Source organism: Heterodontus francisci, chromosome 7, assembly GCF_036365525.1.
Source record: "Heterodontus francisci isolate sHetFra1 chromosome 7, sHetFra1.hap1, whole genome shotgun sequence".
Taxonomy (NCBI): Eukaryota; Metazoa; Chordata; class Chondrichthyes; order Heterodontiformes; family Heterodontidae; genus Heterodontus; species Heterodontus francisci.
Window position 1 is genome coordinate 105138534 of NC_090377.1, and position 27340 is coordinate 105165873.

General features: G+C 40.4%; 1 protein-coding gene across 1 annotated transcript in view; it reads left to right on the forward strand.

The window, feature by feature from the left end:
- map2 (microtubule-associated protein 2) overlaps nt 1-27340 on the forward strand; it is a 409127-nt gene that overhangs the window by 329952 nt on the left and 51835 nt on the right. Inside the window, exons 9-15 of the mRNA XM_068035858.1 lie at nt 561-803; nt 6661-6909; nt 8504-12928; nt 13140-13343; nt 13610-13741; nt 14348-14424; nt 22548-22721. Of these exons, the coding sequence (XP_067891959.1) occupies nt 561-803; nt 6661-6909; nt 8504-12928; nt 13140-13343; nt 13610-13741; nt 14348-14424; nt 22548-22721 (5504 nt within the window). The remainder of the gene's footprint in view (nt 1-560; nt 804-6660; nt 6910-8503; nt 12929-13139; nt 13344-13609; nt 13742-14347; nt 14425-22547; nt 22722-27340) is intronic.

A 27340-nucleotide genomic window follows, 5' to 3' on the forward strand; every position in this document is an offset into this window, starting at 1 on the left:
ACCTCCCTTGCCATCTTCCACAATTTGTGCACCTATACCCACAGGTCCCTCTGCTCCTACACCACTTTTAGAATTATATCCTTTATTTTATATTGCCTCTCCTCGTTCTTTCTACCAAAATGTACCACTTCACCCTTCTCTGCGTTAAATTTCATCTGAATAGTGTCCAGTCACACCACCAGGCTGTCTATGTCCTCTTTAACTCTATCACTATTCTCTGCATAGTTCACAATGTTTCCAAGTTTGGTTTCAGCACTTTACTACTGTTCTTTATGTATAGATGGCTGTAGCCTGATGGGTTCGGGTGATTTTATAAACTGTTCAAGCTTTGTTGTTGAGGCCAATGTTTGTTAACGACTTTTTAAAAGCTTGAATTTTTTAAAGCAAAACTGACAGTGTTAACTTTCCAGACTGGGCAACAGCACCAAGGGTATTTGATATACTTAGTTCCTGTGGACTTAAATAAATGCTTCATGGCTGGTTTCATCACACTTGAATAGCTGATTTATTTGTCGTGGACCTGTGTCTGTTAGTCGAATTATCCCTGTGTCTATTTGTAGATTTAGGGATTGAGGTTAAGGCAAAACCTCTCCAAAGGTGCTCAAGCTATCAACCTGCCACCACTCAGGAGAAACGCAAATTCCTAGCCCCCTCCATTTCTGTTTCTGTTCACGATGAAGAGCCTTACAATTCTGATGAGGAGTACTATGAGCATCCTTTATTCAGTTCACAATGGACTGCCACTAGTACACTCCCCAGTGCCACAGTTCAACAGGCAGATGAGTTGTATAGTCAGGACAAAGGTGAACCAAGCATGGTTCCTTTTTTCTTATTCTCCCTCCCTTTGTTTTTGTCTTGCATGCATTCACTCAGTCCTGTTGTTTTGTTCCAGATGGAAGTGAAGTCCCTTGTGCACTTATTCAAAAAAACATTTAAAAATGACCAATGTTGCAGACAGCATCTGACAAAGTTCTGAATCATCACATGTGAAAGGTGCCATGCAGGCACATCAGCCATTTTGTAGATATCCATGGAACTAGATTAAATTTGGATTCACCTTTGTGTCTTAGGCGGAGAATGACTGATTTTTTTTTCCAAAATTAATATGTGCAAAATCAATTCATAAATATGAATCAAGATTTTCACCATTAAATTTGAACTGTAAGTATTTTGTTAATATTAAAAGAGTTGGACTTTAAGGAGTTCCAATGTTGTGCTCACCAGCCCATGATTCTCTTACCTGCACCCCTCCCCCACCAATTAATTACGATGGAACATCTGAGGCTGGTGAGTGCAGAAGCACAAACCTTGGCCTACATATCAAGGCAACATAGAAATTGCTTGTATATTTTTTTAAAAAATAATAAAGTAGTTATGTGCATTTTGAAAAATCTGCAAATCTCTATTTTATAGACAAAAATATAGGGCTGAATTTTACACCGCCCCAGCGGGTTGGATGGTGGCTTAGGGGCGGATGGGGGTAGTGTAAAATTGAGCGGGAGGCCTTCCCACCCTGCTCCCATCTCCAGCCAACTTTACGGCGATTGGCAGGGGTGTGTGGGGGAGCGAAACGGCCCGCCCACCTGCCCCAGGCCAATCGAAGCCCTTAAGTGGCCACTTAACTGCCACTTAAGGGTCTTTGCCCACCTCCATGGGCATTTTACCTGTGGCAAGCGGGCCTGCTGGAGATGTGAAAGGCTGCCCAGTGATAGCTGCCGTCCTTTGCGCATGCCATTGGGGTGCCATGGCAGTCGGGCACAGGGTGCCCAATTGAGAGCCATGCTTGCCTCCCAACCCACCCCCATGACCCAAGATGCACCCCCCACCACAAACTACTATCCTTGCCTTACCACGGCACGGCCAATCCACCTGGTGAGGCATGCCCAACTTACCTTCACTCCTGGCTCCATGTTGTCGGCTGGGCTGCAGTCCCAGCAGTGGCCACTGCTCCCAGTGGCGCTGCTGGGACTGAGAGCTGCCGGCCCCATGTTTGGCCAGCAGCTCACTGAGGCGGTATCTTAATATGGGATCATAATGTTTTTAAACTCATTAGCTATGAATAGAACTTCCTGATAAGTCTTTTCACTTCTTTTATAAAATATGTTCGCCCACATAATGGAGAAATGCAGATTTTGCAAAGTACACATACTAAATTATTATTTTTAAAGTATTTTTTATGAAGGCATGAGTCAATGATAACATAAAAGTAAGGAGTATTCAGTTAATCTATAGGTAGTGCCATTAATAATCCATATAAGCTGCTCCACATAATTGCTTCTTGGGGAAAATTTACTAAAGCATCAAGTTTGGGAAACTGTGGCCAGAATTTTACGGCCCCCCACGAGCGGGTTGGCGGGGGGGTAGGTGGTAGTGGTTGTGGGGGAGATGAGGTGGGCGTAAAATTGAGTGGAAGGTGGGGGAGGACCGTTCCCGACGCCTTCCTGCCCCCGCTGCAATTTTACATGGGATAGCGAGAAACGGCCCACCCGCCCCAGGTCAATCAAGGTTCTTAAGTGACCAATAAACTGCCACTTAATGTCCTCCTTCTGCTGCCACAGGTATTTTACTCGTGGCGGGCGGACAGCAAAGGCCCCAAGAACACCGCCAGGTGAAAACCTGGTGGCTTTCTTGAGGGCTGGGGAGGTCCCTCCTGATCAGGCATCCTGTGCCCCACGGAGGACCGTCTCCGAAGCCCCAACTGCCCCCACCGCACAACACTCCTCCCACCCCCCCCCCAACCGAACTACCTTGCCTCGCCAGGTCCCAGCCGATTATCCCCGGTGAGGCCCCAAAAACGTACCGTTGTTCTGAGGCCGTCCTTCCATTCTCCCTCTTCCGATGGCTGGATGTACTCCCAGCAGTGGCCATCGCTCCTGGTAGCGCTGCTGGGACTAAGCTGTCGGCCCGCTGATTAGCCAGCAGCTCCTTTAGGCGGGACATCCTGCCTCAAGGAGGTGGAAGGCCCGCCCAAGGCCAATTAAGGGCCTGGGGAGCAAAAAATCCCAGCGTGGCTCCTCAAGCCCAGAGGAGGCAGGTTCGCCCCTGACTTTTCAGCCAGTGGGCGGGGCCTCTCACCAGTGTAAAATTCCGGCCTGTAAGGTTCTGGTCTTCAGTGTACCATGATATTATTACATCAAAATTGCTACAATTATAGGCTGTACGACCACTTGTATGAAATGAACTTAGACAGTCGCACCCCAGTTCTTAGTGAGAAGTGACTGCCAACAATGTTGTTATGGAACTTCCAAGACTGTTTGTGGAGAAGGCACTGAGACCAGGAAGCTTAGGTAGAGACTGTTTATTGCTTGCCACAGAACTTACTTCTCCACTCCGAACAACCCCCAGCTCCTGCTGGCTGGCTCTTTATATATACACATTTGAATACCATTAACTAATTAACACCCAACACCTGTTCACCATATTACCTGGAACTACCAGGTATTTCTAATCCATTAACAGAACTTCAGACCCAAACAAAAGTTGCCTCTAATTTAGCATTGCTGCAGAAAATCAATTTGAAGATTAAGGCAGATACGAGGGTAGTGTAGGAGGGAGTTTAATGCTGCGTCTATCCTAACCTGATGCTAAAACTCAGTGAAATAAAGTAAAAATATGTTCCGTTGTCTTACAGTGACATCTCTCATTTTGATGAGCACATAAAAACTTTAAATGATTCGAGAAAATAAAAGGCACAATATCTATAATATTTATGACTACCTAACTGAGAAGTATGAATGATGCTGAATTTAACAGCGTACTTTTATTGCATCTAAGAAATGCTAATATATTTAAAACATTATCCAGGCAAAACATTCTGTATTTAGCAAAATCATAAATATGACCAGAACTAAGCTGGGGACTTCCTACATTGGATAAAACAGTGCATGAATCATGAATTCACTGCACTTCAATGTTATTTTATTCACAATGTCTTTCACCTAATACTGCATTAAATGTGTGAGTGTTCCACATAGCTTTCAGTTCTGGCATGCTAAATTATATTCATTCCAGTAATGATGCAAATCACCGAAACACTTTCAGCTCTTGGCCTGTGACACTAATTTATTTACACTGTTGAGCTTACTGAGTACCATATTTTGAAAGAAAATGTCAGCTTATGTACTAATTCACTATGACATCAGAAACTACAAGTCAAATGTATGTTTTTCATTTGTACACAGTCTTTTGATGGTAAAAAGCAGGACTGTTAAAACTATGCTGTTGAGTTGCAAATCTGTTAACACTACTTTAAAAAAAAGTATGTTAACTAAATAAGCCTTAAGTATTTCTGAAATGGAGATGGAAGATGCTTTAAATTTGATCTACATTGAGTAGGTAAAACTACAGTCAGTAAACCTGAAGATACAGTTCTTATCTTTCTTCCTTTCACAACGCACATTATGAGGACCCCTGCACCCTCTCGCAGATTTCATGATTTTTAGCTTGATTCTGGTCTAAATCTTCACAAAATTAGATTGCAACGTGCAGTTAGAACATACAAAAATGAATCATTGACAGAAATGCCCCCTTCACAATTGCAAATAAAGTTTGTTTCAGGCACTGTGACGTGATGAATATTGCAGTATTGTGACTGCAAACCCATGACCATATGTTCTGCTCTGTACTGTGTACACTTGTCAGCATGTCTAGGAAAAGTCGCGTAACGTCCAACATGCTGGGGACTTGTACTTATCTCATTTGAAAGAAACATCATGCTTTGCACTTGTGTAAGTTGACTAATTTCTTGCAAACCTGGAAAACTATTCTGTGAAAGAAATTCCGTATGCATGTATCATGTGTATATGTTTTTGCATCATTGCGAGCAAGCTGAATGTGATATTGTGACGCATAAATCTGATCACAAATTGTATAAAATGTGTTACTGTGATCCGTAAATATTTTACCCTGCTGAAACTAGAAATATACATAAATCACTGAAAATCACCAAAATCACTGAAAATCACCAAAATTATACATCCATAAATCTGAATCTAGAGGGCTTACCCATTATTTAGTAAAGTGTTATGAACTACTAAAAGGTAAGTAATTATAGCAACCATAAGCCATTACTATGTAGTGGGGAATTTTGGCCTAGTCATTTTAGTAGATTTCAATCCCCAAGTAAATTGACAACAGTAATTGGCAACAAAACAAATTAACAACAAAAATAAATCCCCAGATGGACTATATTTGGTCAGAAGTTATATGCTATTCCTTTTTTTTTACTATAATTAAAATACATGCATGGAATCACAATGTTACAGCGGAGAAGGAGGTCATTTGGCCCATCATGCTGTGCTGGATCTTTGAAAGAGTTACCCAATTAGTCCCATTCCCCTGCTGTTCCTCCATAGTCCTGCATTTTTTCCCTTTCAAATATATATCCAATTCCCTTGTGAAAGTTATTCTTGAATCTGTTTCCCACCACCCTTTCAGGCAGTGCATTCCAGATCCTAGCGTCTTGCTACATAACAAAATTCTCCTCCTCTCCTCTGGTTTTTTTGTCAGTTTATGCTATCTCCCTGAAAAGTAAGCTAAACCCAATATCACTTCAATTCAACTAATTTCATACAATATCACTTTCATTAATTCACAAGATGATACTCCGTTGCAACACCCATGGGTGACAAAAATCTTTCCAAAGACTGAATTAAACTCTACCTTCCCTTACAAGCCCAGGCAATAAATATAAAAAAAATACTTAGTTTGAAATGTGCTTCGAAACAGTAGCAGACAAAGTGGATGAGATGATATCAAAAAAAGGCTTCACTTTTTTGGCGGATGATGTCACCTCAGCTTCCTTGATGCACCACACTTCAACCTAGATGTTGCCTAATGTATAATGTTTAATTTTAATGGATATCCTTCTGGAAACAAGGAGGAGCCCATCACCATATTAAATACTTTGCTTTATATGTATTAGTTTTGACCAAATTGAGGTTGAATAATGGAGTTGAGATAAAAAGGAAATTGTGAATGCGGAAATAAAAATAAAGATTGTAGGAAATGTATTGTAGGTTAATCAGTGTTTGAAAGAGAAAACTATTGTGTAGCACTTAATCACAGCACCTGTTCTGATCAAGGGTTATTTCAATTGTAAACTTGACTTTCTCTTTCAAATGTTAATTGACCCACTATTTCCAGCATTTTCTGCTGTTATTTAAGTAACAAAGTACTTACTAATAGTACTGAGCTTCAAGATTAACTAAAGAGTGCTTGCATTGATAATCGTGTTAGTAGGCAAACAAAAAATCCATATCTCAGTTCCATACTGGATCATAAAAATCTCAGATTAGTGCACAGGAACAACTCAAACTGGACACTGTGATCGATTCTAGATGTGTTGTAGATATTACAGTAGATGTTTAAATGTATTCCATGTTTATATTACACAAAGTGCATTAGTACTCAAGCATAGACAGCCAGTAGAGAACCACATCAGTGAAATAATACTTTGCACCATGTTGCTGCAGAACATTGATGCCCATTCTGCAGTGTTTGTCCAGAGTTCTCTCTGTATATATGTATATATATATAAAACATTTATTTAAATTAAACTGCGACTTATCCAAAACAGAGCTGAAAGTGTCCCATTAAATCTGTTGTTATAGCATCTGTGTTGTCTTTTGTCCTGACATGTTCACTTCTTCCTTTGAGTAGAAGAAGTTGTTGAGAGTCCAACGTCTGATGAAGAGGAGCCAGCAGTAGCTCTTAGGCAAGAGCATGTTCAAGAGCGTTGGTCTGCTGAGCACTTAGTGCAAGCAGAAGCTGTAGCCCAGGCTCGGGATACCAAATGTGTGGAGGTCACATCATCAAATGAAGACAGTGTGCCAACTGAGATTCCCAATGGAAAGGGAATGACTCTTAGGGAGGTTGGGTCCCTGGAAGAAATGCCACCTTCTATAGAAGGTGTGTCTTCCTGTTGACTTCCACAAAATGACAAATGTCTTTTGAGAATCTTCTTACTTTCAAGTGTTTGTTTGTATATTGCTGGTAGACATTTTTCTTAAAGGATAATTTAATTGTGCATAAATTGCCTTTAGCTGATCTGATGCTGGCTACAGGAACAGCAATGATTTCCCACCACTGCTGCTGACATTTGAGTTATTTTTGTTTCCATGATGTCACACGCTTTGCAGCTGAGTTGATTTTTTTTAAAGCACATGAGGCTTTTTATTTGCCTAAATGTTTGCCAGTTACATTGCCGATATGTATCAATTCTTTTAGAGTTGGTTCACCTGCTTTCTAGTTAGTAGACTTACTAGTGAACAGAAGATTTTTTTTTAAGTTGCATTTCTGTATTTTCAGCTTATATCGGGAATTATTTTAAAAAGAGATTGTTTTGCTTCATGTTTTAGTGCTGGCATCTTGCATTTATTATTTTATTCGCGCTGTGGCAAGTGCTTATCATTAAAAAAATCACTTCTGTTTTCAAAGATGGGTCGATAGGTAAAGATGAAAATGGTTATAATGAGAAATTTTTTTATTTAAATGCACAGTTTGAGACATAAATAAGATTTTGTCAAAATTACCATAAGGACAATATAGCTACCTATATAAAGAAGGTTGTGTTCAACAGACCTTGATAGAAATACAATCCAGCCTGGGTAAAGGTGCATCCCAGCACCAGGCTCAGCACACCCTCCCTCTCTCCACAACCCAAGATCCTGTTTGTATCCAGGGCGAGGCCAAATAATATTACTGGCTGGAACCCTGAGTCTGCATCCACATCTCCAAAGGAGATGAGAAACCATACACAACAAATTATGTGAGAGGTGTACAGAGAATGGAAGATGTATGGAGGAAAGAGAGGGGCAAGGAGATTTTCACAAAAAACAAGAAAATAGATGAAAGATACAAATATGACAAAAACCAAGAAAATAAATCAAAGATACAAATATGACAACAATGTAAAGTGTCTGACAGACATATATATATATATATATATTGAAAAGGAGAGACAGAAAGAGGAAAAGACAAACAAAGCTTCATTGCATATACTCACCCATCTTCTGAGAAAACAGAGAGGGAGATATAGAAAGATAAACGGAGAGAAAACATGCTTTTTGTTCTTACGTTAAATCACAGAAGATCAACTAATATATCCAATGCAGCTTTGTTACCATTTTACAGAGTAAAATAAATACAAAAAATTATGTTTCAGAAAGGTTAGAGTTTGGTTTGTACTTTGTTTCCAGAATTAGTGTATTACTAATTTCCATAAAAAGTGGTATCAGATTAGTATTTTTATAACTACTAACTAAGTCTGAGAGTCAGTAGCAGTTTTGTGTATTAATACAGTTTTAGTCCAACATTATAACTAAACTGTTTGCACCAACCCTAAATATTATGCTACAGCGTTAGGGAAATTTGCACATTTCATTTTTATTCAATACACATGCCTTTTTAGCCGGGGGCAGAAAGATATTATATGGAGTGGTTTTGCCTATCGATAACAGTTAACTATATGCATGCAACCAAACTACTTTAGATCTGCTTACAGCCACGAAGATGGACAAGCTGTCAACAGGTGGAGAATCCTCTGTTGCTAGTGGGGGAAGACCATCGTTGCATGAAGTGCCAGTGGCAGAGATGAAAGATAAGACTATTGAACATACTGAACAGCAAAAATCTGACCTGTCGCCTTCTTCCACATTGGGTAAAGATAATGATGCTGTCAACCAAACACCAGAGGAAGCTTCCAAGAAGGAGCATCCATTTTCAACAGATGCTTTGCCGACAAAACTTGCTCCTGTATCGATCAAGAATGAACCATGTTCAGAAGACTTAGCTGCTTCTAGTATTGAAACGATAACTAGCCACCATGAAAGTTCATTACTATCTGGTGTTCATGAAGATGAATGCATCTCTATGGTGGCAGCAGAGAATATAGTTGTCCATATGCAACCAAGCCCTGCCAAGGAAACAGGTGAAATTATGAAACTGCAAAATACTCTGACAGAATCACTGCCCAGCAAGTCTGTTTTAGATGAAAGTAAAAAATCTCTTGATAGTTCTAACACTCAAGATTCATCAAAACCATCCAGTATGGAGATTTCAGATACAGGTTACTGTAAAGGAAAGGATGTTTCCCCAACTGTCGCAAGAGCTCCTGCAAAAGCTTCATTAAAGGATAGTGAAGGAGCTTCGCGAAAAGAGCAATCGGTTGCTAGAACCACAGTTACTGAAGACAAATACGTGTTATATCAGCAAGAAATAAAAATAGGTTCAGTTGCAACCACCACTTCAGTCACTGAAGAGACAGAACAACATGTTCTTCAGGAAATGCCAGGAATGCTTGAGGGATTGCATATGGACAAAATACCTGTAATTGCATATAGTGCAGTCAAAGACAAAACTATAGCGTCAGACGACTCAACTAATAAGAAAGATATGCCAGATACAATAAAACTGGTTGAACATATCGAGGATGTATTTTCAATGCCAGAAGACAGATCAGAACCTGTTGAGTTCAGCACCACAGAAAGTGCACAACATCATTTCGAGCATTTGAATGAGAAACCAGCAGCAGAACAGACAATGTCCAGTATGACAGACTTAGTACAAACGGAATCTTCTAAACATGTGTCTAAACAACTAAAAAACAACCTTGCATTTAAGGAAATGGCTGAAGCCGATCTTAAGGTAGCAGAAGTTTGTCAGTTAACTGATATTACCTCTGCTCAGTCATATGTGGAAGAATCTAATCTAAATGTACAACTTGGCATGCAACCCACCACAGGTGATGCAGCTGACATTTTAAGTAATGTCTCTATGCTTGAGATGACTAAACGAGAGCCATGTGTTATGGACCAGAATATTGACCAGATTCATAATATACCTACAAAAGCTGAAGAAAAAAACATTCAACAGGTATTTGCTAAAGAGGAAGAATCTGAAGCACAAAGTGTGTGCCCATTGACTGATTCAAATGTTTTTTCTGATAAAAATACTGAAAGTTCAATTAGTCCAATAGCACAAAACAAAAAGACTGACACTTTCGATGTGAATTTGAAAGAAAGGTCAGAGGTGGATCAACCAGAAATATCAAAGTATTTTGAAACATTTGTTTCAAAAGACGATGGGGCAAAAAGTACAAAGCAACCTGAGGATGGTTATTATGAAATGACTATTACAAATGAAAACAATTCAAGACTTCCTCATGTAGTGTCACAGTTCTCTGAGGCCCCACGTGAAAAATCAAAAGTAGATGCTCACAAAGTAGAAAATAATATTTCAGCAGAAAGAATTAATTATAGCACACTTGCACAGACATCTCTACCTGTTGATGTACAGGCTAAATCCACTACAGGGAATGAAATTCATTTTCCTATTCAACAAAGCAATCTCGTGAAAGAAGACCTTCCCACAGCAATATCTCAACAATCTGATTCAAGCGCTGATGCAAATATCGGTAAAGAACTACAAAAGCTAGTGCTGAATATACCTACAGCATCTTTGGATTCAATAGCACTGGAGGTGGAAACAGAGAGCCAAGGCCCCCCAGAATCTCTGTCTCCGCTGGCCTCTGATATTCTTGCCTGTACCAGAGGAATGAGCTTAGAGGAGCCGGCAGACTTTTTTCCAGTCACACCTGCTGAGGAGAAGCATGTTTCCTTTCCTGTTGAAGTGGAAAAACATAAAACTGTACCTGGCGATGAAGAGAAATCAGCTGATGAAAGCCTGCATTTAGATCCACAATATGCTTACCCGCATACTTTGAAAGATGAGTACAAAAATGACACTGTTGTGGTTCCTGACTTGCCTGAAATGTTGGATTTAGGAGTGACTAGAAATAGGCTGAGTTCTGAGGGCATGGAAACAGAAGTGTTTAGAAGAGCATCCATGCCTGGAGAATCTGCCACCGAAAATATTGCTTCTAGCTCGGAGGCTCTAACCGAAAGCATCAAGCTAATTATCAAAAATGTTAGCCAAGCAGAGGAAATGGGTTACTGTGTTTTTGAATACTCAGCTCCCTTACCAACTCCTGAGGAAGTTAAAAGTCCTCTGGAGGATGGCAGCATTTTCCTCCACCAAATCCGTACTGCTTCTCAGACTATAGATGAGGAAAGTATCAGGAGGCAAATAGATGTAAATAAGCATAAAGAAGATTCACATTTTAGAATTAGCACTGTGTCAGAAGACAGGGACTTAAAAATACCTACTATCTTGGAAGCACAGTCAGAAATCAAGGCTGATGAATCAGTTTTGGTAAGTGTTTCAAACCAGGTTACTGTACCAGTTGATTTATCTAATGATCCTGAGCTGAAAGAACTTAATAATCAAAATAAAGCCATGACCATTGACACTCAGAAAGTTACAGTAGACTTTTCTCCAAGGAAGTCTCCAGATCATGAAACTGAAAATGCCAATAAAAGTAACGATTTGTTTGCTTTACCTAGTGAGGTTACCGTGTCAGAAATGTCTGTGAAAACAGAATTAGTTGATCACAAACTGTCCGAGAAAGAGACTTCTGTTCAGGAGCCAGTTCAACTCAAGAAAGCCTTGGACAATAAACCAAGGCTCAGTTTGCCCAGCGAAGTTAGTGTGCCACAAGCAGGTTTAGAATTAAAGGCTGCGGATCACAAACAGTCCGAGAAAAGTGCTTCTGTTCAAGAACTAACTCAACCCAAGAAAGTCTTCGATGATAAACCAAGGCCTACTTTGCCCAGGCAGGATACTGTGCTAGATGTAGATATAGAAATAGAATCCATGGATCTCACATTTTTCACAAAAGTTGTTCCTATTCAAGAAACAGATAAACCTAAGAAAGTCTCAGAAGATGAATCTAAGCCCAGTTTGCACAGTGAGGTTACTGTGCCGGAATCTATTTATCAGAAAGCATCTGAGAATGCTTCTTCAATTCAAAAGACACCTCAACCTCAGGAGATTGTGGAAACTAAGTCTGGTTCATTCAGTGAGGCTGTCTTATCAGAAGTAGGTGTCAAAACTAAGACTGTTGATCACAAAATATCTGAAAAAACTGCTCCTATACAAGAAACTACTCCACTTGAGAAATTTATGTTAGATACCACTGAGCCTAGTTTGCCTGATGACGCTACTGTACCTAAAGTAGATTTAAAAATGGAGCCAATTGATCAAGTGTCTGAGAAAGTTGTTCCTGCTCCAGAATCAGCTCAAATTAATAACATTAGGGAGGATGATGCTAAGCCTGGTATTATGCCCAGTAATATTATTGCACAAAAAGATGATTTGGAAACTATGCATTTTGATCACAAAATAATTGAGAAATCTGCTCCTGTGCAAGAAATGATTCAAACTGAGAAGACCATGAAAGATGCAGCTATGCCTAGTTTATCCAGTGGTGTTTCTAAGTGCATAACAGCTCAACCTAAGAAAATCATGGAAAATGAAACTAGAGCTATACCCAGTGAAGTTATTGTATCAGACATTTCAAAAACGAAATCTGTTGATCACAGAAACTTTGAGGAAGCTGTTCCAGTGCAAGAGCCAGCTGAAGCCCAGAAAACCATGAAAGAGGAAGTTAAGTCCAATTTACTGATTGAGGTTACTGTGCCAGAAATTGTTTTACAAACATACCCTGCTGACTATGAAGTATCTGAGAATGTTGACCCTGTAGAAGAAACTGATGAAGAGAAAGGAATTGTAGAATCTGTCATTACAGTAGAAGATGACATCATTACAGTTGTTCAGACTACACTAGAAGGAGGAAAGGACATCGGCCACAATGTGAGATTTGCCATGCCTGATGATGGTGATGTTGAAGACGTTTTTACCCCAAATGAACAAACCCATTTAACAGATGAACAAAGTTATGAGCCACCTGTAAAAGCTGTCCAAATTGCAGTTATCCCCGAGAAGATAGAGATCCCTACAGACTTGAAAGAAGATGAGAGCATTGATGAATCAGTAATGGACACAGACAGCCTCTGGATGGATACTCAAGGTGCCTGTAAAGTCTTAATAACTATCAGCCATGACTAGATTGTAAAATCTCTGTTAAAAATACGATAAAATAAATTAAGTACTGCCCTACAGTACACTTGATTCTTTAATGTTGCAGAGTTTTTATAAAATAACATGAATTCAGTTTGGTTTTTTTTATTTATTATATTCGTATTGCTATTAAAGTGATTTCTTGCACTCTAATTCTGCAGATGAAGAGAGTATCGTAGTAACACAACCAACTGCTGTTACCAAACAAGAGAAAACAGAGAAGGAATTCAGCAGCCCGTCTTTGGATAAACATAGGAAAGGAAAGGCGTTAAAAACTGGAAAAAACAGAGTTTCCACACCTGAGAGAAAAATAATTAAAAAAGATATCAGTGCAGTGTCCAAAGAAGACAAAAAGAAGAGAAAAGGTTCACGAAATAGAAGCAATTTTTGTTTTCTCGTTACATTTTTGTGATGTGAGGTGTTTGTACTGTGCCTCTGTAACAGTATTATGTTCTCTGAAATTTGGCTGTAAAAAGTTTAGCGAATAAACGATAACAAGAAGTAGTAATATTTAATTTCCTAAATTGTTCTCTATTGGGTTTGTTAATGAAAAGTGGATGTTGAACATTCCACCTGACTACCACATTGTTCCTGTCCTCATATATTTGCTCTTGTTTTTCCTCTCTAACAGCCTATAAGAAGTCAGAACTTGCTAAAAAATCAGAAATTCAGACCCGATCTCCTTCCAGGAAAATCATTTTAAAACCAGCTGTAAGATATCATAGACCAGCTCACGTCCCTTGTACTAAACGGAAGCAGACAGGTGACTGTGTATACACTGCAATGTGGCTGGCAAACATGGACTGTAATTCATTGCTAGACTGGCTTTTTTCCTGCGTTACTTTTGTTTTCAGCCACTGGGCTGTCGCAAGTTTATCTGTATTCAGCACTTTTCATTTTTATTTTTCTACGGTAGTCATGATCACACATGCTTGTCGTGCACAAGCTTGCAAGTACAGTGGTCTTAACCTTGAAGTGGTGGTATAATTCTTATTGTGGGAGGTTGTATAACTTGCTGTGTGTTGGTGGGAAAGTGTTGCAGCCTGCATCATGATATCCATTCACGTTAATTTCTCTTGTGTTTAGAGGTATTCAGGTATAACTTGTATTACCTGCAATGTATGTTTTCCATTTACATGATTTAAGAAATGATTTAATTTATGAAAACATTTATGTACAGAGGTTTCCTCCCCAAAGAGCTTTTTTATTAGTTTGGATAATTTGTACTTCATTACTTTGCTTCCCATCTTTTATGACAACACTAATTTTAAATGTCTTTTGCTTCCATATGCATCTATATTTATATCTGATTATAATGTCACTTTTTTGCAGTCTATAGTATTCTAATATTAATATTCCTTTTGTCCAGCTCCTGGAAGTGTTGAAGGTGCCTATATTATAGACCAAAAATTCTCTGTTGCTAAGCAACCCAAGGAGAGAATCACAGTAAGTGAATTACCTAATAAATATGTCCCATGTGTGCTATGAGACAGTGAAGCAACTTTTGCAGCATTTGAAGTTTCCATTTTTTTAAATTAAAAATAATCATTTTTTTTGAAAGATGTATATGTCAAAGCCACAGATATTTCTTAAACTGTTCAGTATGATCCATACATATGAACTATCTTCTGAAAGTAACATTATTTTTACATGTTTTTACGACCCAGTGAGAAAGATGTCTAGGGTTCCCTCTCAGCCTTCACCTGATCTTACCGAACAGGGTTTAATTTTAAACACGCTATGTTTTTAGCTCCCCCTTGGTGAATCCTTGTTCACCACTTTGCAATTATAAGGCAAAGAAACCAGTACAAACAGGTTTTCTTAGGTTTAAAGAAGAAAAGTTGAAATTTATTAAACTTAAACTCTAATTCGGTTGAAGCCTACGGATACACGATGCGCCCACGCTAGCATGCATACACTATGCACACAAGCAAATAGAGACACAAAAGAGCAGAAGAAAAAAAATCGTGAAAAAGCTTGAAGCAATCTTTGAAGAGGGTTTTTTTGTTATGGATCTTCGAGTTCATTGTAGAGTTCTTGATTGTAGGTAGATCTCGCTTTTCGTTGGGGTGCAGTATTCTTCTTAAACCTTGTTCGCTGTAGGAGACTTTTCTCTCTTGTGGTTCATGTGTCTTCAGTGGATTCAGAGGCTTATGAGAAAGAGATGGGAGCAGACAGGAGAGATCTTCTCAGTCCAGGAGCAAATGGTCTTTTTGAGTTCAAACTCTCTGTTGCTATTTCAAAAGACAGCCCTGGAACAGCCAGTTAGTCATGTGACCAGCTCATCTAACCAGTCCTGGCCCCTGTGGATTGCATCACCCTAGCATGCTCTGGAATGCGCTTCCCCATACCCTCACTGTCCGGTGATCAACATCCATTGTGGGTTGAATGTGCCAGGAAAAGGTCCTTTGTCCTTCCAAATATTGTCTGTTAATATGCATATGTCTTTTCCAGCCACGGCTGGTCTGTTTAACAAGTCATTTCCTCACTCCAGCAACAGTTAAAAATCAATGTTCGTGACAAAATTAATGTGCTTCATTCTTGGCAGGTGGGGGCCAAGCATGACAATGTATTTTGCCTTTTATTACAACTGAGGCAGGAGGAGTGCACTGTTTATTCTAGTTCCACTTCTCCACAGGTCACAACATATATTTAAATTTTCCCTCTTACCGATACGGTCAATCGTATACTCCATTTTTCCCAGAATAAAACAAATTAACCAGCTTTCTTTAATGAACAACAAAATTATCAGTTTATTATAAAATAAGTCTTAACTAGTAATGAAGTAAAGCATAAACTCGCTGACTGAAATTTTAAAGTTCCTTTTTTACCAACGCCCCTCACATTTATACACACACACATACACCAGTTAACCAGAAAAATAAAAGGGATTTTTGTTCAGAGCTTTGTTCCAGACAAAAAACACTTGGGCTGAATACTTCTTCATTTTGAAGAAAACAGCAGATGAGATGTGTTATGTTCCAAAAACTGGCATACATTCTGGCTTCCGAGTACACATAGATGGGTCACCAGGATCTTTTAGAACAGTACTTTCCAGGCGGTGTTGAGAATTAATTTAGCAGGCTTTTCTTCAAAGACAGGAGACAAGATGAGTTGACGCTGTGGACTTCTCAAGGTCTTTTAGAGAGGTGCTGAAAAGCTGAGCTGGGTTGTGGTCTTCTCTCCTTCCTTGGGAATTCTCTTTCCCTTCTGCAGGCTGACTCTTTAAACATTCAGCAAGCCTCTGGTCTCTCCCTCTGTGACATTTCTTCAGCAGGCTTGTCCTATCAAGGGGCGCCTGACTATCACTTCTCTGCCCACATCTTCCCCAGTTACCAGGGTTTCTGTTCTATTTTTAACTTGAGTCATGTTACAGCCAGTAAACATGGTTGCCAAATTATTTCTTTCAGTGTCCTCGAAAAAAACTGGTCCAACATTTCTTCAGTTTGACTATGAATTCCTCAAAAAATATTTTTAACAAAAACAGAATCACTTTCAGAACACTTTTATTCTAGTTTTCAGATAGTTTTGAGTTACTTCTAGTTCATAGGTATAGATCTGTGGTGGGTCGTGTATACGCATAGACAGAAACGCTCTATTCTGGCTAATATGCTCTGCTGGATAGACTTTGCTGCTGTTGCCAATGAAGGTTACTACACACAATATAACAGTCAAATCAAGTGCTGTCAGATAATATGAGATCCCTAGAGATTAAGGGAAAAGAGGTTGTAAATCAAAAATTTTGTTTTGTGAATACTTGCAGCCATCTGTCTGTGAAGTAACTAATGTTAATCATTTGCTGTAAAGTTTTACATAGCAGATATAAAGCACTGCACTTCAAAAAAGAGTATATATTTTGTGAGCTCAGGATATACCAAAATATTATGGTATGTAAAATCATACAAATCTATTCTCCCTCCACTCATCATAATAATCATAAACCATCAGGAAAAACTAAGAAACTTTTCTTTCCCAATATAAAATTATATTTGTTACAATGTGGTAAGGGTTGTTGGAATTTCAACATTGAAATTCTCAATATATTGCTAGTTAATCTTCTATGGTGTTGCTCACAGTCAAAAAAAAATCCTTTCTCTTCCTGCAGTTGTCTCTACTTCCTTTAATTCTTTTTGCTTTCTGTTTATCTGTCACTGTTTATGTGTCTTTATTTCTATCTATTTTCCTTTCCATATGATTCTCACACACTTCTATTGTCTCTGTATTGCCTAGTAAATTTTTATTACTTCCCTTCTTTGTGTCAACCTCTACTTCATTCAGTCTCCTTTCTCTTTCTCATTTACAATTTCAATTCTCTATGCCTCGGCTACAGTAGCATAGTGGCTACATTACTGGACCAGTAATCAAGAGGCCCGGGCTAATATGGAGAGAGACTAATGAGTTCGAATCCCACCACAGCAGCAGGGCAATTTAAATGTAATTAATTAAATAAATCTGGAATGAAAAGTGGGTATCAGCCATGTGAATATGAAACTGCTAGATTGCCGTAAAAACCCATCTGGTTCAGAGAAGGAAATCTGCTGTGTTTACCCAGTCTGGCCTACATGTAACTCCAGACCAACAGCAATGTGGCTGACTCTTAATTGCTCTCTGAAATGGCCTAGCAAACCACTCAGTTGCATCAAATTGTACGAAAAGTCTTTTAAGAATAAAACCGGATGCACCACATGGCATTAGCGTAAGCACGGGACATGACAAAGGCACACCCAGCCCTGTCAACCCTGCAAAGTCCTCCTCACTAACATATGGGGACCTGCACCAAAATTATGAGAGCTGTCCCACAGACTAGTCAAGCAACATCCTAACACAGTCATACTCTCAGAATTATACCTTATAGCCAATGTCCCAGACTCCTCCATCATTATCCCTAAGTGTGTCCTGTCCCACTGGCAGGACAAACAGACCAAAGGTATCAGCACAGTGGTACACAGTTAGGAGGCAGCGGTCCTGGGAGTCCTCAACATTTACTCAGGACCCCACGAAGTCCCATGGCATCAAGTCAAATGTGGGCAAGGAAACCACTTACTTCCCCCCTTCAGCTAATGAATCAGTACTGCTCCATGTAGAACTTCTCTTGGAAGCAGCACTGAATGCAACAAGGACACTCTGGGTGGGGGATTTCAGTGTTCATTATAAGGGTGAATGGTAGCACCACTATGCAATGAGCTGGCCAAGTCTGGAACCACACATGTGGCAGACTGGGTTTGCAGCAGGTGGTGAAAGAATCAACAGAGGAAGAAACCAATTTGACCTGATCCTCATCAATCTACAAGATGCACTGCAGCAACTTGCCAAGGCACCTTCAACAGCAACTTCCGAATCTGTCACCTCCAATGCCTGGTTGAACAGAGGCAGTAGGTGCTTGGGAATACCACCACCTGCAAGTTCCCCTCCAAGTCACATGCCATCCTGACTTGGAAATATAGCACTGTTCCCTCATCATAGCTGGGTCAAAATCCCTACCGAACAGAACTGTGGGTGTACCTACATTACACAGACTGCAGCTGTACAAGAAGGTGGCTCACCACCAGCTTCTCAAGGGCGATTAAAGGCTGGCCTTGCGAGTGACAGTCAAATCCCATGAACAAATAAAAAAAGGCAAGCTGGTCACTACAGTGTATGCCTTTTGGAGCCAGATGGGCAAGAAGAATAGGTTAGTATCAGGTCAGGCAGAGAAGCTGGGTCTTATTTGGGATTTGGCTATGCTGGAGCGGAAACAAAATTAAGAAGGGGGACAAAAGCTAAAATAAGGCAACCTTATGGCTGGGATTTTACTGACCTCCCAATATCGGGCTTCAGGGTGGGGGGCGGTGCTGGGAATGCTCGGCCTGATCTTCCCAGTGGCGGTGAGGCTCCATGGCAGCCTCCCTGCTCCTGGGTGACGGGACCTGCATTAACATTTTTAAATTAATGAAATGAATACATTTAAATAAAATCGGCAGTGATCTTGCCTTCAGGCTGCGATCTTCCATGCACTAGCTGGCACTCGCGCATTCACTTTCCCATCCAGGGAAAGCAGGTGCCACTGTGGTGGGGAAGGGGGGAGCTTATGATTTTTAGTGCCGTGGGAGATAGGGGGGGGGGGCACGGAGAAATGGGCTCTAATGCAAATTAAAGGCCTGCTCAGGTCGGGAAAAAGAACCCAACTGAACCACAGTGGACCCGAGCCCGACCCAGCCCGAGTCCCTCCGATTTTGCCCCGAGCCTGACCAACCCGAGCCCAAGCCTGACCCGACCATCCCTTTGCTTACCTCCAGGAAGCTGCAGCGCATGCGTGATAACATCATAGTAGCGTCACTCGCTCACTGCGCAAACTCAGTTTCGTCCTGGACTCCCAGCTCAGGTAAGTTTTTTAATTTAAATACTAACCAGCAGAGCACTTACCATGTGTGTCCGACCCGAACCCGAAAGCCGGACCTGGAAGATAGCCCCGATCCGAGCCCAACACATGTCGTCGGGTAGCAGGCCTTTAATGCAAATTACCAGTGTAGGGGAGTGTGGGAAGGGGAGACCTCTGCATTTTGAGGTTTGGGGCAGGTAAGAAGGTCAAGTGTTGAAGCTAAGTGTTTGGGGAGGGTGGGGGGGAAGAGGGAAAATGTTGAATTTAATTGTTACTGAGGGGGAAGAAGCGATAGATTTATCAGCGGTACATTGTTTGGGGGGGTAGCCCTTTAAAAATTGAAATAATCCAGCAGGGCTGATGACCTTTTAAAAAAGGGCGCCAGCTCCTGCGCACAGGCAGCTAATGCCATTGCCGTCGTTGGAGAGTTGAAGTTCCTGAATGGAAAAAGTCTAAAGCTCTCAGTATGTGCTCATTATCCTGGTCTGCCGCCAGGAAGATCATGGCGGTGATGTGCGGGCCGCCATTATTTTCACCCGCCGCCGCTCCTGTCAGCCCTATGTGTTTTATGGGGACGCGTTGTTGAGTACCCTGGTGGGGCAATCTGTCCGATTGCAGGCGTACCTCATTACTGAAGCTCTTCACACTAGACTGTGGATTAAGTAGTTTATGAGTAAAACTGGATACATGAAAGTGGATTTGGATATCTAGAAAATCTAGATCGCTACCATGATATGTGCATAACCTGTGCAAGTCCATCCGTCATGCTGTATGCAGATGTCTGTTGTATAGAAAGTGTTATCTGGTTGATATAAGAATTCATCCCCAAATATCCAGGGCTTGATGCCTGCCATGTTTGGGTTACAGAGAGGAAATCAACTAATGCTGGATTTCTGAACCCTGAGCTGATAGCTGATGGAATTGCCATCTGATGGAATGTGTACATGCTGTGACCAGGACGATGGTGGCAATGCACCCATACATTTGATGGTGAATTACAATGTTGTCCATGCTGCTCATCAGGAGCTCCTGGTACCTGCTCTCCACCCAATTAGGACTCAAACCTTTTGAGTTTGTCTAATATCCAACGAGTGATTATTCTGGGAGGGAAGAGCAGGTAAGTGGCATCTCCTTTGGGTCAGGTGGCTCCATGATAAGCCAAGTGAAAGAAGTTTAGAACCAAATCAATCCAATGCAGTAGAATTTGTAATCCAATGTTATAGCGAATTTTGTTTTCAAAGTGATCATGCATTAAAACTATTTATCATGACATTCCTAATAATAAATGACAGAGTAACTAAAACAAAAATAGTGGGCTGGATTTTATTCGTGCGCATGCTTTGAACTCGGCAGCCTTCCAACATGGAAGGGCCGCCACACAGCCCCCGCGATATTATGCGCGGGGGGCTGATTTAAATAAAGGGGGCGGAGCAGCTGCCCCTGATGATGTAGAGGGGGCGGCTGTCGCGTCCCCGGCAACAGTGCCCGGCGACGGCACCATTTATAAAGGGTTTTAAGCTCTTAGATGAAATTTTAATTTTTAAAGGTAATGTATTTGGAATTTTAATTAACAGATAATAAAGATATGGCGGCCCTTTCCCAACTCCACCCGCCCAATGGTCATTTCAATGTCCAATATGACCAACACTTGCCTTTTTTCTTACCCGAACTTACACCCCCCCCCCCAACCTGCTAATTTTTGCCCTTCAACCCTTTCCCACCATCCCCACATCCAATAAAAAGTGATTTCCCCACTCCCCCACCCCTCCTGCCTTGAAAATTTTATTCCTCCCCCCTCGCCATCAGGTTCTCACCTTCGGAACTCCATATGGAGTTCCGAAGGTGCGCAAACGACGAACAGCGACCATAATATTGGCGTGGGACGGCTGCCGCCTGCAGGTAAGTTAATTTACTTGTCTTTATTGTTAATTTGAATATTCAGATGCTTGGTGGCAGGCGGCAGTAGGGCCGCACCGAGGTCCCCCCGCCACCGGTAATATGCGGCGGGTCCTTCTCGACGCCGCAAGTCGAAGCAGACCTCTCCCTGCAGAAATTTACTGGCTCCCCCCGCCGTAACCCATGTCATCGAGCAACTGGTAAAATTCAGCCCAGTGTTTTTGAAGCATTTTAATATAAACTTCCAGAGATAGGATGTTTAATTACTTTTTGAATTTTAAATAATATTCAGGATTTTCAAGACTTTCCCAAATCATAACCCTTGAGTTCTGTTGCATGACACTGAAGGAATTGAAGAAAATAACAACACACATTTAACATTTTAGTGCATTATCATTTTTCATTTTGATTTTCTAAGTCGCCATATAGAAGTTTCAAGAGCATTTTTTTAATGTAAAGGAAAATTATGCCTTCCTAATATAGTTAGCTCACTATAGTAATGATCTACTTTGTTCATGTTTTGCTCACCAAGGTACAATGCCAGTAGCAAGATATAGAACTATTAGCATATGATAACAATTAACATGTTGTCCACTGTATGGTGCATCATCTAAAGCAAATCCAAGCACTTTCCATCGTGGTAATAAACTGTGTTACTTGCATTATTAATTTAAACTATAGTGACAAAACATCCATTGATAACACAATTGGAACCTAAAACACACACAAAACATGAGCACAAGATGCAAAATGGAGAGCGTTCTCTTATAACTGAGATTAAATTTAATTAATCCCCCGAAAAATTGCTGAGGCTCCTGAATGGAAAAAGTCTAAAGCTCTCAATATGTGCTCTGCTGTAATGTCTGGTATTGTGTAGTTTATTTTTTGAGCCAATTATGCAGAACAGAAGTGTTTTTAAAGATAAATCATAAAATCACCATCACTGTTAACAGGCCTTGGCTATTAGAGTTTAGAGATGGATAATCATGTTTAAAGCTAATCATTTCAATTACTGATTCTGGCAAATTGTGTCATATTCTGTATAGTGTATTAAATTATACAAAAGCTTTAGAAAAAGAGGTTGTGCTCTTCAATTATCACAATAATGATTAGCTGAGATTAGGCCGACAATCAAAGTACCTTTTAACATGGCTATTACTGGTGCTGTAGCATGTAGTTTCTAGATATATTCATTAGACTACTAAGGCATGTCTATACACATTACTAATTTGTTTTTGTGTTTTAGTGTTTTGTTCCATTTTTATGTTCATTGTCTTATCTTTTTTTAATTTACTTTATATTTTCTCATGAAAAGAATTCATCTGCACTAACAAAGATTCCTACCTCAAAATTATCTTCCCTCCTCCCTGAAAGACCCAATTCTACTTGTTCTGCTGCTAGAAAAGCCTTTATTGACATAGATTATTATCCCACACGACCCTCGTCTGCTGGCCCTAGGGACTCATTGAGTGAGCAGCCCATAAGAAAGGTAAGATGAAGAAATGGTCCATGACGGTAGTCTTGTTTCTTTCTTTTTGGTATTTCTACTTGAAATGGAAATACAGTAATGCTATTTTAATTAGTTTCTTTATAATTATCTGCCACTGTTAAGAAGCTGGTGATATATTTAGGTTGTTATACGATCATCATTCAGCCAGTTATATCTACGCTCATTATTTTTGCTAACTGTAACTTGTTGTTGATCATTCAATTAAGATGACAAAGTTTTCATTGCAGTCTTGCCTGATAATTTACACAGAGGCTTACCTTTAAAGGAACAGATTCCCTGGCTGGGCTAGATTATATAAACTAATGAAGGAAAATCATGACATCAAGTGAACAGTAGTGGATAGATGCACAGGCAATACCTCATCAATATGATGAACATAAACAGTGCAATAGTGGTGGGAGAAATTTGAGGAACAAATTATTTCATTGTCTTCAAAAATTTGCTCTGTGTTCCCATTCAATCGTAAGAGTCTGTCGCGTCTGAAAGATGTTTTACTAGTCTAAAGATTGCTGCTGTTGATATTAGCAAGTAAAACCTATTGAGTTCCTAGACATTCTTTTGTCCACTGTGTTAATGCTAGTTTATTCAGCTAGTTTATTTTAAATAGATTAATACACCTGCTAAAATTATGAATGTAGGAATTTATTAAGTGTCCATACATGAATATCGGCAATAGTAATTTCTGAGTTCCCTTTTTTGTTGTGAAAATGTAAATTTTTGTAGTGCTGTGCAAGTTTAACATAAAACAAACAACTAGATCTATTTCAGGGGTTTTATAATCTATTTTTTTTCAGAGAAATTCTCATTGCCCTCCCCCTAATGGTATAACCTTAGTGATACCAATAATGTCACTTTTCCAACAAACACATTAATGAAATGTGATAATTGCATTAGACAACTGTGGTCTTTTATCAATACATTTTTCAGTACAGTACAGTGGCTTAAAGTTTACTGCTGGAATGCAGATTTCTGTGCAAACCTTTACACTTAATTCTCTCTATACCATCTGAATACATGATATAGTAGGGACTCATTTAGTATCCAGTTGTATCTCAGGAGCCGTAAAAGAAAGACTGGTGAAAATGAGTTCATCACAAAGCTGTGAAAAATGTTGAGAAACAGTTCCATTGTATCTTTCCCAACATGCCACAAAGAGTTGAAAATAGTCGCAATGTACATTATGTTAATGCTGATACTTCCTAAATCTGGCTGCAGTGTAAGAACAATGGGGTAAAATTTAACTTCAGCTGGTACGAATAATACCAGCAATACCTGACAGCCAAATCCACAGAATAACGAGTTGGCTGTATGTAGGAGTCTTATTTTTCTACGGATTTAGCTGTCAGTTGATCATACTATTTTTAGTAACAAGGCCATGAATTTTGGGGGTATGGAAAGACATTGAAGGGATACCTGTATTGGACTTCAAATTCCTGAAGTAAATAACTAATAAATTAATTACTTTCCTTTATTAGCCCAGGCAGAGTATAAGAGCAGGGAGGTTATGTTAGAATCTCATAGAATGCTAGTTAGACTGCAGCCAAAGTAGTGCATGCAGTTCTGGTCCCCACATTACAGGAAGGATGTGATCGCATTAGAGAGAGAGTACAGAGGAAATTTACAAGGATTTTTCCAGGAATGGAGAATTTTAGCAGTGAAGAAAGATTGGATAGACTGGAGTTGTTTTCATTGGAACATCATAAGCTGAGGAGAGATTTATTTGAGGTATATAAAATTATGAAGGGCCTAGATGGAGTGGTGAGGAAGGACCTATTTCAGTTAGTAGAGAGATCAATAACCAGGGGGGATAAATTTAAAGTATTTTTTAAAATTCTTCCATGGGATGTGGGTGTCACTGACAAGACCAGCATTTGTTGCCCATCACTAATTGCCCTTGACAACTGAGTGGCTTGTTAGGTCACTTTCAAAGGGCAGTTAAGAGTCAACTACATTGTTGTGGGTCTGGAGTCGCATGTAGGCCAGACCAGGTAAGGACAGCAGATTTCCTTCCTTAAAGGACATTAGTGAACCAGTTGGGTTTTTACAACAATCGATAATAGTTTCATGGCACCATTACCAAGAGATTGGTCTAGTTTTTTTTATTTATTAAATTTAAATTCCACAATCTGCCATGGATTTGAACCCAGGCCTCTGGCTTACTAGTTCAGTATCATTAGCACTATACCACCATCTCCCCTGGAAGGTCAAAGGATTAGAGCCAATTTTTCACCCAGACGGTGGTGGGGACCTGTAAGGTTGGTGGAGGCAGAAATCCTCATTGCATTTAAACAACACTTGAATAGGAACTTGCAGTGCTGTAACCTACAGGGCTATTGACCAAAAGCTGGAAAGTGGGATTGATTAGGCTGGAGATGAGAGGCCAAATAGCCTCCTTCTGCACCATAAATTATTCTATGTTTCTATAAAACCAGGGATCCCTTAAGAGCAGAATTTTTAAGGAGGCACTTTTGCAAAACAATATATAGCCAAGAATAGCCGTTGCTTGAGAAAGGTATTATTCTCATGGAGCTGTGAGGCAAAAAGGAGGGCAGAAAGATTTGCCTTTGCTTTAAAGACACCATGAAACCTATTGTACCACAATATGCTTCTTGGTTAAAAAGTTGTAACGTAAGTTCTATTTTCTTTTTGAAATATAGTAAATGATTTCAATTGTGTTATTTAAATTTCACAAGTTTTTTTGTTTAAAGTGGAGTTTTCAATAATGTGTTTCAGAAACTAAGTAGAATACATTGCCTTATGTTTATTATGCTAGTATCTATAATCTATGCTAAACTGACATGAAACGGTCTGTAAAATCAACTTTAATGCCCTAATCCCCCAAAAAAGGTCAGTCTCTCTCATCCTGGCCATTCCCCCAGTATGGCCCTCATCTCCGCTCCCTTAAGTCCAAGGGACACGGACTGGAAAGGATATGGCGGACAATTGATTTAGCCATCCACTGCCAGATCTGACTGGACACTTCAAACACTATCGGGTTCTGCTCTCTGCTAAAACTGCTCACTATTCCAGGATCAGCTTGGACTGCAGAGATAACACCTGGCTTCTTTTCTGTACTGCAAACCATCATCTTGAACCCCTTTCCCCTGTCCCCTCCTCACCTTCAACAATAAGTGCCAGGAGCCCATGGACTTCTTTGTCACTAAGATCGAGACCATCCGATCAGCTGCCTTTGTTGCATCCCTCCCTGCCACTAGCCCACCTGGCCAAACTTCCTATAATGCTCCCCTCTGCTCTAGCCCTGAACTTGCATCTTTCTCTAGTTTCTTTCCTATCTCCCTTCATGCCCTCTCTAAGCTCAGTTTGCTCATGAGAGCTACCTCCTGTTCCCTCGATCCTATTCCCACTAAACTGCTGATCACCAAACTTCCCCTTCTAGTCCCCATGTTGGTTCTCTATCTTCTGGTGTTGTCTCCTTTAAACCTGCTGTCATCACCCCATCCTCAAAAAAACCACCTTTGACCCCACCGCCCTTGCAAACTATCGTCTCATCTCCAATCTCCCTTTCCTCTTCAAAGTCCTTGAACCTATTGTTGCCTCCCAAATACACTCCTATCTTTCCCAGAACTTCATGTTTGAATCTCTCCAGTCAGGTTTCCCACCCTGCCACAGTATCAAAACAGCTCTTATCAAAATCACAAATGAGATCCTATTTGATTGTGACAAAGATTAACTTTCCCTCCTCGCCCTTCTTGACTTGTCAGCAGCCTTTGACACAGTTAACCACACCATCCTCCTCCAACGCCTCTCCACTGTCGTCCAGTTGGGTGGGACTGCTCTCACCTAGCTCTATTCTTATCTAATCATTGCCAGCAAATCATTCACAACGGTTTCTCTTCCTGTTCCTGCAGATATTTTGCAGAATCTGTGCTTGGCCCATCCTCTTTCTTGTCTACTTGCTGCCCCTCAGTGACATCGTCTGAAAGCACAGCTTTAGTTTTCACATGTATGCTGACGACACTCAACTTTACTTCACCACCACTTCTCTCAACTCCTCCACTGTTGCTAAATTATCAGATTGCTTATCCAACATCCAGTACTGGATGAGCAGAAATTTCCTCCAATTAAATATTGGGAAGACTGAAGCCATTGTTTTCGGTCACCACTCCAATCTCCTTTTCCTAACTACCGACTCCTTCCCTCTCCCTGGCAACAGCCTGAGGTTAAGCCAGTCTGCCCGCAACCTTGATGTCATATTTGACCCCAAGATGAGCTTCCGACCTCATATTCATACCATCACTAAGACTGCCTCTTTTCACCTCTACAACATCGCCTGACCACACTCCTGTCTCAGCTCATCTGCTGCTGAAAGCCTCATTCATGCCTTCATTACCTCTAGACTTAACTGTTCCAATGCACTCCTGGCTGGTCTCCCAAATTCTACCCTCTGTAAACTTGATGTCATCCAAAACTCATCTGGCCATGTCTTAACTCGCACCAGTCCCGTTCCCTATCACCCATGTACTCACTGGCCTACATTGGCTCCTGGTCAAGCAACGTTTGATTTGAAAATTTTCATCCTTGTTTTCAAATCCCTCCATATCACCCCTCGCTATCTCGCTAATCTCCTGCAGCCCCAC